Source organism: Penicillium chermesinum, assembly GCF_028974085.1.
Source record: "Penicillium chermesinum strain IBT 19713 chromosome Unknown utg000002l:1.0-5270490.0:1.0-5274688.0, whole genome shotgun sequence".
In the NCBI taxonomy this organism is placed as follows: Eukaryota; Fungi; Ascomycota; class Eurotiomycetes; order Eurotiales; family Aspergillaceae; genus Penicillium; species Penicillium chermesinum.
The window spans coordinates 4,057,535-4,072,064 of record NW_026695312.1 but is presented as its reverse complement, the minus strand read 5'-3'; the positions used below and the strand labels follow the sequence as shown (position 1 = coordinate 4,072,064).

At 51.6% G+C, this 14,530-nt stretch overlaps 6 protein-coding genes across 6 annotated transcripts; 5 read left to right on the top strand and 1 right to left on the bottom strand.

The window, feature by feature from the left end:
• Positions 1-329: 329 nt before the first annotated feature.
• N7468_002389 (uncharacterized protein) lies at positions 330-1,471 on the top strand (the record flags this gene model as incomplete). The annotated part of the gene is made up of 2 exons (XM_058471686.1): positions 330-929; positions 1,370-1,471. 2 exons carry the CDS (start codon positions 330-332, stop codon positions 1,469-1,471), a joined length of 702 nt encoding a protein of 233 aa, XP_058334827.1.
• A 17-nt stretch (positions 1,472-1,488) lies between these two features.
• Positions 1,489-2,182, top strand: N7468_002388 (AP-2 complex subunit sigma; the record flags this gene model as incomplete). The annotated part of the gene is made up of 5 exons (XM_058471685.1): positions 1,489-1,523; positions 1,583-1,622; positions 1,693-1,722; positions 1,792-2,022; positions 2,081-2,182. 5 exons carry the CDS (start codon positions 1,489-1,491, stop codon positions 2,180-2,182), a joined length of 438 nt encoding a protein of 145 aa, XP_058334826.1.
• Positions 2,183-4,478: 2,296 nt separating this feature from the next.
• Positions 4,479-5,502, top strand: N7468_002387 (sulfotransferase family protein; the record flags this gene model as incomplete). Its single annotated transcript, XM_058471684.1, has 4 exons — positions 4,479-4,623; positions 4,722-4,998; positions 5,066-5,350; positions 5,388-5,502. The coding sequence occupies 4 exons, from the start codon at positions 4,479-4,481 to the stop codon at positions 5,500-5,502; spliced, it is 822 nt and encodes a 273-aa protein (XP_058334825.1).
• Positions 5,503-7,009: 1,507 nt separating this feature from the next.
• On the bottom strand, positions 7,010-7,264 carry N7468_002386 (uncharacterized protein; the record flags this gene model as incomplete). Its single annotated transcript, XM_058471683.1, has 1 exon — positions 7,010-7,264. The coding sequence occupies one exon, from the start codon at positions 7,262-7,264 to the stop codon at positions 7,010-7,012; it is 255 nt and encodes an 84-aa protein (XP_058334824.1).
• Positions 7,265-8,386: 1,122 nt separating this feature from the next.
• On the top strand, positions 8,387-10,033 carry N7468_002385 (arylsulfotransferase family protein; the record flags this gene model as incomplete). Its single annotated transcript, XM_058471682.1, has 1 exon — positions 8,387-10,033. One exon carries the CDS (start codon positions 8,387-8,389, stop codon positions 10,031-10,033), a length of 1,647 nt encoding a protein of 548 aa, XP_058334823.1.
• A 2,282-nt stretch (positions 10,034-12,315) lies between these two features.
• Positions 12,316-14,330, top strand: N7468_002384 (putative MFS transporter; the record flags this gene model as incomplete). The annotated part of the gene is made up of 4 exons (XM_058471681.1): positions 12,316-12,330; positions 12,379-13,090; positions 13,178-13,886; positions 13,943-14,330. 4 exons carry the CDS (start codon positions 12,316-12,318, stop codon positions 14,328-14,330), a joined length of 1,824 nt encoding a protein of 607 aa, XP_058334822.1.
• Positions 14,331-14,530: the final 200 nt, after the last annotated feature.

Here is a 14,530-nt window from a genome sequence, read left to right as displayed (position 1 = left end):
CCCGTAGAACAGCACACCCATGCAGGTGCAAAGCGCAAGCCACAAGCGTACCAAAACTGACAGCGCGGGCCGTTAGACTAGAATCGGCGCTATCCCCGGAACGGAAAACGGGTAATTCATCAATTCGATGCATCTCACTGGACGCTCCAGACTCCCCCCACGAAGCCCCCTCCCTACGTCAAACGCCCCAGAACCCCCGGTATGCAAGCCCTACCCTCCACAGCTGCCACTCTGCCCGCGCCACCTGTTGTCCCAGCAGGCACCAGATAAACGCGCCAGGCTGCCCCCGACCTATTCCAACTTCCCCGGGCCCTGCGAATCTACGAACCATGCCCGTGTACATGCTGCACGGCTTCCGCTGGCCGCGCTCTGGCTTTACGGGGATCCGGGTGTACGTGGTGCTGCACAACCTGGAAGACGCGGCGGCGGAATACATCCAACAGCCTGTCACATCGGACTTGCTGGGCGAGTCGCTGAAGCGCACGGCACCGCAGCTGATGGCGCGCTTGCCGGCGCTGCAGTTCATCGAGTCGTATGACCCCTGCGACGAGACGAGTAATACGGTCAGCCAGGAATATGCATATGTGGGCGTCAGAGTTCTGACGATTCCGGACGGGAGCTCGGAGCCTGAGGACCTGGCACCGGGGGAAACGGTGTCCGATCTAGTCGAGAAACCTGGCGCTGGATTATCAGAGGACGAGATCAAAGCACTGGAGGAGCTACGGGATATGCTGGCTCCCGGAGAGAAAATCGGCTGGTTTATGGTCTACAATGGGGATCCGGAGAGATACTACCCTCGATCGGATAGCGAGGATGAATTTGACGATGTGGACAGCTACATGGAGGACAGGGGGTCAACCACTGAGGCGCCAACCGAGCCAAGTACACCAAGTACACCTCAAACACCAACTACACCACGGAGCTACAAGGTATGCCTGATCTATTACCCCGTGCGTATTTCTAGCTTACTGATGTATTTTCTCTGGTTTCAGTCTCGGTTCACCAGTCTCTTCAGTCGAATGAGCACCTCATAGTCACAGCGGCCTCGAGGGCTCGAGTCTCAGGCATACTGGGACCCTTCCCTGGCCTGGCGGCAAGATTATAAACCCCCTCCCCGACCCAGGATCTAAGCTGGAAGCTGATCTAGATTGTGGCTGGAATCTGACGAATTTCATGTGTTACGCTTACTGATGGTCGGAATTCATGTTGTATTAGGGGCTATCCCCCAGACTTTGTATATCAAAACCTACTCGGAGTTTCGGGAAATCAATATTGTGCATTTGGGCTCAATTTAAGCAACAGTCGAGAACTGCTTTATCCCTATAAAAGGATTGGTTCGTAGTAATGGTCGGCGTCTACAAGGTACCAGGCGGTGAGCCAAGCCGGCAGTATCCCAATCAGCTTCACGATAGCGGAGACCGCGGAGATCAAGTCGCGCATCATCCGAAGCCCCGCGACTCGCAGATGCTAGCCAGGTGATCTACCACAATGGTCCTATCATTCATTCTCGTCCAGAATCGCCAGTAAGCTTGTACCATTTGCGCTAGCTGGGTGTGCGCAGTCATGCTAATCGAGAGTATAGGGGCAAAACACGCCTGGCGAAATGGTATGCCCCTTACAGTGTAAGTCGAACGCCCTAGCGCCTCCATCCAACCAACTCTTCGCTATCGGCCATACTGACAAGGTTGACAGGATGAAGAGAAAGTGAAGCTCAAGGGCGAGGTCCGTCTCCAATTCCCTCCTCAATCCCGCGCGCATACCCGATCCGCACCCTCTAACACCCCCGCATAGGTCCATCGCCTGGTTGCTCCCCGAGACCAAAAATACCAGTCGAACTTTGTGGAGTTCCGGCGCAGCACGAAGGTCGTCTACCGTCGATATGCAGGGCTGTTCTTCTGTGTCTGCGTGGATGCCAATGACAACGAGCTCGCATACCTGGAAGCTATCCACTTCTTCGTCGAGGTGCTCGATCAGTTCTTTGGGAATGTCTGTGAGCTGGATCTAGTATTCAACTTCTATAAGGTGAGAGGGGACGAAAAGGCTGGCAGCGGGGTCGTATGTGTTGACATGAGATGAACAGGTCTACGCTATCCTAGACGAGGTCTTTCTCGCGGGCGAGATTGAAGAAACAAGCAAACAGGTGGTGCTCACCCGATTGGAACATCTCGACAAATTGGAGTAGGGTTATGGCAGATGCTATTCTAGTTCTGGGATGGGTATGTATGGATTCGGGATGCATCGCAGTGCACATAGTCATTATCTGCATGGAGTTGTATTGGTGTTTGGGGGTTCCGCTGTGGAAACATGCTTCTTCTTTTCTTGATTTCTTCTGTACGACCTCTTTGCATATCCAATTGTCGATCCTGATAGGATGCCAATCTAGCTTCACAGTAATGGAATAGAATGGTGGTAGACGCCCCCGGGTAACCAATTTCGAAGCCTCCAAGACCCCCTGCCAGATTCGTATTTGCAGCCTCAGAACAAGGAAGCGCACAACAAGTCTAGAAAGACCCGAATCCTTACAATTACCAGGCAGATACCATGGGCAATCTGATCAATGGCGTCTTAATACCGTAGTCGAGATCATATCAGATTGTCCTTCATTTGACTGGACCCTTGGCACAACCGATTTCCTAAATCGTCCAAGCCTCCATGAGGTGATCATGAGGTGATCGCGGCCATCGATGGCGCACAAGAGGGACAGGCTTGGCACACACCTTATAATCAGCCCTATTCCCTTGGACTTTCCTGCGTCGCGTCTAATCGCTTGTTTGGCGTCCTGCTCTTGAACATGAAAGACAATGGAAGCATAGCCCTCACTTGCCCCCTGACTGACTTACAGGATCACCTACGAAACCTACCTACTAACGACCGCAATCGCACTGGCCACCGAAAACCCCAATCACCTGTCGCAGCTCCTCCCAATCAAGTCCACTATGCTGGCTAGTCCAGGGGTCCCCCTTCAGCCCGGGCAGATTCCGGTATCTTGCAACGGGTTCGATTTCTAGTTAAGATGCGGGTGAAACTACAGCCTCGTGCCGACTTTTTGCGACTTCATGCACGATTGAGAAATCGCATGACTCCCCTGAACAGCCTTGGCCGACTCCTGCGGCAACTGCCCCGCTCTAGTCGCCCAGTCTCGGACGGAGGGGCCACGAAATCCTGATACGCGTGTTGATCACGACCTCGAAGAGGATGAGGGAAGGAAAGAAGATTCTTGGCACGGGTGGAACTCGTTATCCTCACATCGGTCTCCACCCGGAGCGAGCAATGACAGCAATCAACCTGGTGTGGTGGAACCTAGCACCATTGGTTTCTGTGCATGGAACCTCGTGCCTCTGGGCCGAGCAGGATTGCGATCGACTCTGCGCTCCGTCGATTTTCCTCCCTTTTGGACACGGGCACCCGACGGTGAAGCCGGGCATATTGCAACGCTGCGATACGAACGGTTGTCGAGTGATAAGCAGCAATTGTGATTCAGCGGACGATTTCTTGGTAAACATTCATCAGGAATGGCGACTTGTCCAGAACATGGAACCTCCTGTCTAATTTACACAGCGGAAACGGTTTCAAGGGCTTCGCCCTCTCCACTTCCACCTGGACGCGTTGCCTGTCTCCGCTACGAGGCCAATCAAAGCCGCTGAGGGCACGGATCGTCTCAAAAAGCCGGGCAAGGCGCTGGCCATCCCCATCCGCTGCCCGCTCAACAGTCTAGAAAGATTCTGGCTGATCATCTTTACACGGCGGTTACTTTCTTGGCAGCTCAAATACGCGTAAAATACGTCCGAAATACTTCTTGGGGGGGCTGTGACAGCTTCATTACCGTCAACGCGGGCCCCACCCCCTGACAATCCTTGTATCCCTACGTTAGCCTGTGACGTCGCAGGTTCCCTGTGCTTTAGTATACGATCGGCAGATGTAAACACGGTACAAAATTGATTTTTTCCTTCTGCGAGAGAGAAGGCGAGAAAAAGCGTAGAAATAGACTCGAGGATATCCTATCTAGGTCCCTGCTGAGAATACAGTTGAGGTAGAGGAATCAAAAGGATAGAGAAACTCCAATGCAACCAGATATACAATAAGGAAAGGATTGACAGGCCTCGAACCACTCAAAGCATCGCCACTCGCAGGGGCAAAACGCCCTTGCGGCTGCAAAGACTGGTTCGCTTACTTTGATTGGCTCCGGCTTTGTCGCAGATGTGCCCACTTCTTATTTGCCCACCTAATCGGTGCAGGATCGATAATACTGCTGTATTTTTACAGTTTTAAACCTTTTTTTTTAAAGTACCTCCCCCTTATCAAACATACATAGCATAAATCGTGTTCCCCTTCTGGACTTCTTCGATTGTCTATCCATTCTTTATATACCCACTTCTCCTGCATTATCCCTCGTTTGCCAATTCAACTTCAGGAGTCCTAGACATTCTTTTCCCTTCTTTAATCTTCATCAGTCGTAAAACCATCACGCCTTATCCATCATGTCCTTGATGCTATCCGACAACTTGGCTCCTCAGCCTATAACCGATATCTTCACCAATGACACCAACATTGACCGCCGCAAGTGCCACCGCACCGTGCCCATGAAGGTGCTGGCTTTGGGTGTTGGCCGTACTGGCACTGCGTGTGAGTTAACGACACATTACGGGGAAGATCTTCAGGATCTTATCTCCCTTCCCCCGCTATCATGCAGGACTAAAACCAACTGACTCGATCTTTCTCAGCTTTGCGCAAGGCATTTGAGCGTCTTGGATACACCAAGTGCTACCACATGATGTGTGCCAGTGTTGAAAACCCTCCGGACTGTCTGATGTGGCACGATGCCCTCAATGCAAAGTACGATGGCATCGGCGAGTTCGGCCGCAAGGAATGGGACCAGCTCCTGGGAGACTGTCAGGCCGTCTGTGACTGGCCTGCCTGTGCTTTCGCTAAGGAGCTTATCGAGGCATACCCCAATGCCAAGGTCATTCTGACCACCCGAGACGTCGACTCGTGGCACGCGTAAGTCAAGCCCAAAGGAATGAAATAATCTTTAGGAAGGGACCCAAAATAACGGTACATCTTCCAGTTCCGTCATGAAGACTGTCTACTGGCGTGTCAGCGACCCCGAGCATAAGTTCGTCTCGAACTTCAGCTGGGCCGCCGGCATGTACTACCCCATGCTGAACAAGTTCTTTGAGACCTTCTTCCGCGGCGACTTCCCCACCCACGGCAAGGAAGTCTACAACGACCACGTCGCCGAGGTGCGCAGCTTGGTGCCTCCCGAGCGTCTGCTGGAATATAACATCAACGACGGATGGGGCCCACTATGCGAGTTCCTCGGAGAGGAGATCCCCGACACTCCATTCCCCCCGTGGCAACGACATGGCCGACTTCTACAAGCGCTGCAGCACCCGTAACCGCCACCAGATGATGAACGCTGCTCTGCAAGCGGTCACCATGGGCGGTGCGCTTCTGGCCACCGGCCTTGCTGCTACCATGGCCTGGAAGCGCTTCGTGCGGTAAATTAATCTTTGGATTATTTATTGCGACCTTCCGGGGTCCGTTGTAGTGTGTGCTGGCACCACTACTCTTCTATGTCGCGTTCGCGTTATTACCTCATATCCCCTAATGTTCTTATTTGGTCCTTGGCGCAGCTTTGGGTCGTTGGGGTAAAAACTGCCTGGCGGTACGCTGGACACTCTTTTCATAATGCACATATCTTTATGTTCTATACTGGCTGTTGGATATGCGGTGGATGATCCCATTTCTTTTTTGTTATTGTTTATTATTGAGCGCATACGCTTTTCATCTCGGCAATGCATCTTGAAGCTAGCCATATGGATCTTCTTGTACCGAGGAATAGAATACAAAGAATTACGTTAACCAAGCTTTCTTCTGACCTTGTTAATACTCGTAGTATTTATCCCGATTAGGTATCTTTGGGCAGTGTGTGCCTAGGGACAATACTCTTTTGAAACCTTGTTGATTCTATTTCAAGTCACCGAGACCGGGGGTTCGGAGGTAAAAATTCCAAGGTGACGAGTGCGGCCTCGTGGGCTTCCCATGGGACGAAAGCATAACCTTACTTCGACCGCCATTTACGCTCGAGGCTGCCACTGGCATAGAGCAACGTTGAACTGCTACACCCCCCACCCCCTGGTAGAGAGTACCAGGGGAGAACCATGATCAACCCGTAGTCAAAATTTAGTACTACTGGTAGGGTGATCCTTGTCAGGAACTATAATGTGGTCAAAAGCACGCATCAGGAAGGAAATGAAAATCAGATGGTAAATACACAGTGAGCGAAAAACAAAAATGTTGAGACCGACCTGACGTCTACAAGTTTCTCCGGCTATTCTGAGGAGAGGAGAGCAGAGACGGAAGAATCCCTCGTACTCGTAACACAGCGACGCGGCCAGGACAGCGTGAGCAGGCTAATGGCTTGGCAATGGCGCTACTTGATACAAGCCTACGGGGTGGAATCTCGAGGGGTCAAGCATTGGCTCCCGAGGGCAACGCCACCCAGCTAGCGTCGAGACAGGACAGTGGGCAACCTGCGTACGGAAGTACTCGAAAACTTCATTTAAGCCAGTTCAGTATCTACGGCGGCTTTTCGGAGTCGCACTGAGTTAACTTGACATATCAATCGTTCAGTCTATTGCTGACCCTCGGTTGTATGTTTTGGTCTGTAACTGGGACCAAAGATCAGTTGCCGTGCTGACGATGGACTCATTCAAGGTCAAGTCGGAGATTTAAATCCATTGAACCAATTGAAATTCCCTCCGTAGATAAGATAGGCGTATTGAATAGTTCCTACGTCCTATCACACAGAGAGTCTTTAGTTTTGTTACGCGTCCACCACGGGTCTGCGCGCCTCCGCATGCTAAGCCTTGGACTGTCATCGGCTACTGTCTGCACGGCGCACAAGGATCAACGTCAGCTCTCGCATATCGGCAGTTATATCTGCCAATCAAGGGGACGGCAAAGGACAGCGGTAGAAGACGTATGCCTGTGCGTATATGTACAGATATTAGTTGACGGTGGTACGGATTAGGGCAGCAGGCGCCACTTGCGTGAGCGCCAGCCACATACGGGCACTTTCCAGCTTCATTGAGTATGTAGAACTCGGGTGTATTGACCACGTGTGCCGTGTGGCTAGGCTTTGTTTGCACGGACTCTCGAGCTCCTGGTTGATGATCATGGAGACTCGAGACTGCACAGCCTCAGGGATGGCGGGCGGGGTTTCTTCAATCAACGAAGGTGGGCAATTTGGGCTAACCGCCATAAGTAGATCGTTTCAATACAATCCAATGGCTGCCGATCTTATACGGAAATTTCATTTGATTTCCTCCATAACCAACCGTATCACCTAAAGCCCTAAACTCTAGTCTCAACTATGACGCGGCCACCATTTCGGACGGAATTACCAATACCGTACTGCGTACGAGAAGGATACTTCCCGTTTGACGAGTCAAAGCGCCTCAAGCGATTACCGTATGGAAGGAGAACTTCGAGAAACATGAGCATGCCTTTATAATTGGGAATTGACGATGGTTTTCAGCGGAAGTCAGTATACTCCCTGCAAGCTTACCCCACGTCAAACTAGGTTCTGGCTTAGAAACTTGGCTCTCTTGGCGACCGCCCTTGTTAGATACAGGGCAATCGGACTAAGCCTCCCACGGCTTTGGGCCTCGTGTGGTCCAATAACTGCGGTTAACCATCCCCACCATTACGGGATGCCCCACCATGTACTCCAGTATTTTTGCCAGTGACATCGGCGGGTCTGTTCAACTGGATTGGAAACTTGTCTCCTGATGATTTTCTTATGAATGGTTTGTGCCGGTGCTAATCTGTCGCCGTGTTGCTTGTACCTCCGCTTTCTTCCAACTATCGGGGTAATGTGCAAGAGAATCCATGTTCGCCAAGAATCAGTCCTCTGTAAGGACGAAGTCACTTGTCCTCTTTTCTTTACTTTTAACGTTTGGCAAGGTCGTATCCGAGCCTACGGCCTTCTACAAATCTGTAGGTTTGACATGTCGATTGCGCTCGCAAATTACTCATTGATGAGCAGAGACCCGATATCACCCCTCCCACCTTTACAATCGAACACAGCATACCAGAGAAGCTCAGCGACGGCTATATTTTCATAACACCATATGAGGCGCGCAACCCGGGGCCATATATTTTTGATAATGCAGGGGTAGGTCATTGGGAATTCAAGTTTTCATCTCACCCACAGGCTGACCGAGTTTGGAACAGGAGCTAGTATGGAGCGGCTGGGGGGCGTCCGGACCGGGAAATGCCCATGGAATGCATGTCTGCGAGTATAAGGGCGCAAACCATCTATGTTTCTTTCAAGGCAACCAACAAAAAGGATATTGTCGCGGACACGGAGTGATCCTCGACAATGCCTATCGCATTGTGCGCTCAGTACAGCCAGGTGGGGGGGATGGCCTCGAGTGATATGCATGAATTCATGCCTATCAACGGCGGTAAAACCGCTTTGATGACCGTGTACCAGCAACGCCAGTTCGATATGAGTCCATGGAATATCAAAACAGGGGTTGGATGGGTGATGGAGAGCGTATTCCAGGAAGTCGATATCGAGACCAGCAAAGTGCTGTTTGAATGGCGCTCTCTTGACCATGTCGATCCCTCCAACAGTTACACCTTGCCCAGTGCAACCGACACCTCGGGAACCGGGCTACATGTGAGCGAACCTTGGGATTACTTCCACATCAACTCGATCGACAAAAACGCAGATGGAGACTACTTGATTTCCTCAAGGCATACAAGTGCCATTTATAAGGTCTCCGGCAAAAACGGCTCCGTGATCTGGAGGCTCCATGGTTCTAACCCGACATTCCGAAATATCAACTTCAGCTTTTCGCAGCAACACGATGCACGGTGGTTATATGAAAACAAAACTCACAGTGTGGTCTCGCTCTACAACAACGGCTACAATGGTTTCAACCAAACGCACCCTTACTCGAGCGGCATGGTTATTCTTATCGATCACATCGAGAAAACGGCTCTGCAAGTCCGAGAGTATCTACCAAAAATCCCTGGTTTGGTAAGTTCCAGCCAGGGTAATCTACAACGGCTTCCAAACAATAACGTCTTCATGGGATGGGGTAACAATGTGTTTGTCTCAGAGCACAGCGAAGAGGGCGAATTAGTCCTTTGGGCGTCATTTGCCGAAGCCCCGGTGATGAACTACCGTGCTATGAAATTCGAGTGGGAGGGCAATCCGACCGATTCCCCTGCGCTATGGACATACTCTCGAACCAGCGAACCTTTCTCTCCCACGACATTCTATGCCAGCTGGAACGGTGCCACGCGCATTAAGAGCTGGCGATTCTACGGAGCGCATGACAAGGACGGGTCTTGGACTTTGCTAGACGACATCGACAAAGCAGGCTTCGAAACCGAGTACCACAACGCCACCTTCTTCCCCTGGACTCGAGCTGAGGCGGTCAACAAGGACGGCGTTATCTTGGGTAAGTCGGAAGTGAAGTACACTTTCGTCCCGTCACCAGACCTGAGCCTGTTCTGCCAAGATGAGACCTGCGCCGACGCCCCCGCATACGGGCTCCCAGACGAAGGCGACGCTCCGATCACGATCCCGCCCGTGGGCGTAAGCACTGTGCCTTGGGTGGACCTGGAAAATGGCGGGACATATCCATCGGGTTTCCCCCACGTGGATGCAGAGAACGAGGCTGCGGAGCACGACAGGCAGGGGAAAAAGCAAGTCCTCAGCTGGAGTGCTGCAGTACTCTTCTTCGGTATTCTGGGCCCACTCTATTTCATCTACCGCCGGTATCAACGGCACCAACGGCAGGATCTTTGCAATGATGATGCCGAGTCCGCAGAATCGCTTACGGGGAGGAGCAACCAGAATAAAACCCCTGCGAATCCTAATGTTCTTCCATGGTGGAATTGGCGCCGATGGGCTGGAGAGAAAAATACCAGCGGTCCCTATTTCGCGCTGTCGGATCACAATTACCCTCCTACCTACGAACAGAGACGAGCAAGAATGGATCGAAGGGATTGATCATTCATCGAGCTTGTTTTCTTTTTTGTTTAAACTTGCTTTCGTTCTTTTTTTTTTTCTGCTTTCATTGCATTGTTTAGCCGGTCTTTCTATCATTTCCTTTTTACCGTTATTCCCCCTTCAGTTTCCATCATGGTATCTATTACCGTGTCCTTATGTACATTCCCACCCAGTCGTGACAGGCGCAATTCATCATAACCAAGTGAAATAAGAATAAATATTCAAGAACAAACGAAATTTTTTTTTGTAGTCAAACCTACGAAATGTTGACGTCGTCGACATAGATACAGGGTCCTTCAAGTTGTCCACACTTTTGAAATTTGTCCATGGACTCGAAAACCAGCTCTACAGCCGGCTCTTTCGGGCCTGGCGATATTAGAAACTGCTTTCCAAGCCGGTTTAAAATTTACCCAGCCGCGGTCTTCTCAGTCTGGGGTCCTGCGTATAGCTGTGAAGGGGAGGGGTAGACATGTTTTATCAGTGCTTCAGATAGGGGTTGGCTCCGAGTGCCCTGCGACGATCGTCAGCAGGCCTGCTCCAATGACAGCTAGGAATCCTACGGTGCGGCTTTATTCTACCGTCCGCCCATCGCCACATAATATTGCTGAATCCTGAGAAGGTCTATTTTCAAGAGAACCAGCCGTAGGGCCAATGTAGCTGAGACAACCATGAGCAGGGACAGCTGAAACGCGGAGAGCGGTGCCAGCACGGTAGAGGCGAACTCTACCCGTTAATGTAGATCGAACTCCCAGCTCACCCTCCATCAAGCTGGCCCACAAGCAAATCACTAGTTCTCGGACGTCCGAGTCGCGGGAGGATGCACTGGCCGTTTCGGGAAAGGGAAGAACGAAAAAAAGGCGCAACCCAGTTTCCTACGAGCTTGACACTGACCATCGAGTACATGGCCTTTCTAGGAAGTCGCCTAAGCAGAAGCGCCGTTTTAGCCCATCCCTACCGCAATGTATGCCACGTACGGTACACCAATGTTCCACGCAACCGCAGGTGTGGCAGTTGAGTTTGCTGCGCTATCACAAGTCGGAGTCGGATTTAGTTACCCAAAGCATACATGAACTGAAGGCCATAACAGAGGCCACGTTGTCTGGCGTAGGCCGGTAACGGGGATTTGCTGCTTTTGAGCGGGCGCTAACATATATGCATATCGAGTCGTCACCCCCGGACGCAATCACCTCATTACGTAGGGCTAAGATCCATAGCGGAAGCACGTCTGAGCGATGGGCAGAGCTCCAGAACACTCTGGCCGGAGGGTAAACATAAAAAAAAAAAAACAATACGAAACAGTGGGTTAGATTGGGATTGCCAATCGCGGTAAATAATACGAAGATTGTGGAGGGCGGTGGACCTCCACCACGGTTCATGGCACAAATGCCAAGAACATATCAGGGAGAAGACATACAGGAGAGCGACCAAAGGGGAGACATCGGAAGTCGTGGCAGTGATGGCAGTGGAGGCAGGGGGCAAGCCCGGGTGGAGCGGTCGTCGCAAGCTGCACGCTGTACTGTAATACGAGACATACAATACATACGATCCTTGTTTTGGAGTCCGTAGTCTGTGGGATTCCTCCACCGATCATAATATATCACTTGATTTCGAGCATCAGAGTCAACAATAGTAGCAGTGCTTTGATCGTGCTATGCCGTAGACTATGCCATTGCTTGAGCTACTCAAATCCTACGGTGTGACTGTTAAATGACACTCAGATAATGACGTCGGCATGGGCACTGCGGGATTCTATTAGGTTTAGGTCCGCTGTAAGAAAGGGAAGTACGTAATGTGGGCATTCCCTTCCCCTGTGGATCAAGTACGAGCTGCCAGCGGGATCAGCCCCGACTTTACAGATCACCTCCTTTTTGTTAATAACGGACATGGGAAAAAGAAGGAACATCTTACAGGAAGTCACGTACTATGGCGCCATCAATCTAAACCGAAAATAAAGGAACAAAACAAACCATCGCGGCCAAGATCTCCTGGATCTTCCCTTTACTCTCTAGGCCCCAAACTATAGTCCGAAATACAACCCTAGAGTACCAGTGCATCGATCCTCCTCTCCTTTATCTTGATGCGCAGCTGGTGCTCCGGGCCAATTACAGCCGTGGAAACGACCTCGAAGGAAAAATACGTGAAACGAAGGGGGTGTCGCAACCTGACGCCCTAACTCGTCTCCAGTTCGTTGGCGTTAACCTCTGCCCGCGGGATCTCTCCCGGCGCTTACATATACATTCCTCCATGCCTGCTGCGAAGCCCCCCAGGTCAAAAGCCAAATAATGCCCGCCACTCGCGTACGACATCTTGGTCGACCGGCTTCAACCATATAACCAGCGGCCCAGGCGAACCGTCCGACCCTCAGTCGTCCCGCCGCCGTCGCGAGTCGCAGCAGTCCCTCGCCAGCGTGGACGAGGACCCCTCCCGATGAGCCCGCTATGTTACAAAACTCTTCGATGGATATACACGCACGGAAGGATAAGGGCCATAGCCATATGCGCAGCCGTTCCCAGGGCCAGCAGCAGCTCCTCGCCCTGCAACAGTCCGAACTCCCGGCCCAACCTCAACGCCCGGCCCCGGTAACATGGCTGTCGCTGCCTCGAAAAGGCCAATTGGCCCTCCTCGGTCTCTGTCGCGTCTTCGACTTTTTACAAATCGCCTCTCTCCAGGCTTATATGTTCTATCAGCTTAAGTCGTTCGACGAGAACCTCTCTGACTCCGATGTCGCTACACAAGCGGGGATCCTACAAGGTGCCTTTACCGCTGCCCAGTTTGCGACAGCCATCCCTTGGGGCCGAGTTGCCGACGCCGAGTGGGGTGGCCGGCGATTCGTGCTCCTGGTGGGATTGGTTGGTACCGCAGTGTCGTGTCTGGGCGTCGCTTTTGCGACTTCGTTCGCGCAAGCAGTTTTTTGGCGTTCCTTCGGTGGCGCCATTAACGGCACTGTTGGCATCATCCGGACGATGATTGCAGAAAACGTGAAGGAGAAGAAGTACCATTCACGTGCTTTCTTAATCCTGCCAATTGGATTCAATGTGGCTTCGTTATTTGGACCTGGTTAGTATTGAAGCTTCTTTCTTTTTAATATAGCGCTCTTTTTCGGGGTATAAAATTGTCTAATGTCGGTACTAACATGATGTTCAGTTATGGGTGGTCTCTTAGCTGACCCCGTCCGAAGTCATCCGCTTCTCTTCGGCCCCAACTCCTCATTTGGAGGTGAAAATGGGGTCCAGTGGTTGATGAAGTACCCTTATGCCTTGCCTATGTTGGCGAACTTCTTCTTCTTGAGCACTACTGCTTTCCTCGTTGCATATGGACTGGAGGAAACTCTGCAGGCCTGCAAGGGCAAGCCTGGCCCAGGCTCGTACGTTATGAAATACATATCCCGCGGCGTGAGAGGCTTCTTTGGTGCTTCCTCGCCTATTTATTCAAGACTTCCATTCCGCGATTACGATGAGGATGGCCCGCTGCTTGGCCCTGGTAGCTTGGACTCCTCAGAGAGCTACGAGCTCGAGGAGAAGGCGACCAAACCCATCCGTGCGAAGCGTGTACTGCCGTTCCGCAGAATCTGGACCAAAAATGTCCTGTGCACTCTCCTTGCCCAGGCTTTTTTCGATTTCCAGATGGGCGCTTTCAACAATCTCTGGCTCCTTTTCCTGTCCACCCCTCGTTATGATGTGAACGACCCAACCAGCCCTGCCCAGAGCTTACCCTTCGTCTTCACTGGAGGACTGGGTATGCTTCCTCAGAGTGTCGGTTTCGCCACCTCGATTCTTGGATTGATCGGTATGATGCTTCAGTTCACCGTCTACCCCTCCATCAATGGGCGACTGGGAACAGTCAAGAGCTACCAGTACTTCCTCGCTCTTTTCCCGATCGCCTATGCTCTTGCACCATATATTTCATTAGCGCCCTCCACCACCCCGCCCCCGGTCAAGCCAATGGCCCTTGGGTTTGGTTCTGGATCATCCTTGTTCTCTTCTTCCAAGTAACCGCCCGAACCTTCACACTCCCAACCTCCATTATTCTCTTAAACAACTGCTCCCCGCACCCCTCTGTCCTTGGAACGATCCACGGTATTGGCCAGTCTGTGTCATCCGCCTTCCGTACCATTGGCCCCATTTTCTCAGGCGCCTGGTACGGTTATGGCTTGGACATTGGCATGGTCGGCTTTGCCTGGTGGCTCATTGCCCTGGTTTCAGTCTTTGGCAGTATCGCTGCAATCTTTGTTTATGAAGGCTCGGGCCACGAAATCCGACTTCCAGGTGAAGAGGATGAGGCCATAGACGGCCATTAAGTGATAAAATGATGTGATCAATGCCTTTTCCCTTTGCCTCTCATAGCTGTACATTTCTTAATGGTCTCCTTTTTTTTTTCTTTGCATGTTCGGTGTGCGGGCTTCTTTTGAACATAGATTATTTCTTTGGTCTTGTCTGGCTTCTCCCGGTCGGGAGGTGCTCTTATCATCGAGGGCTTTTTTTCCTTTCGCATTTACCT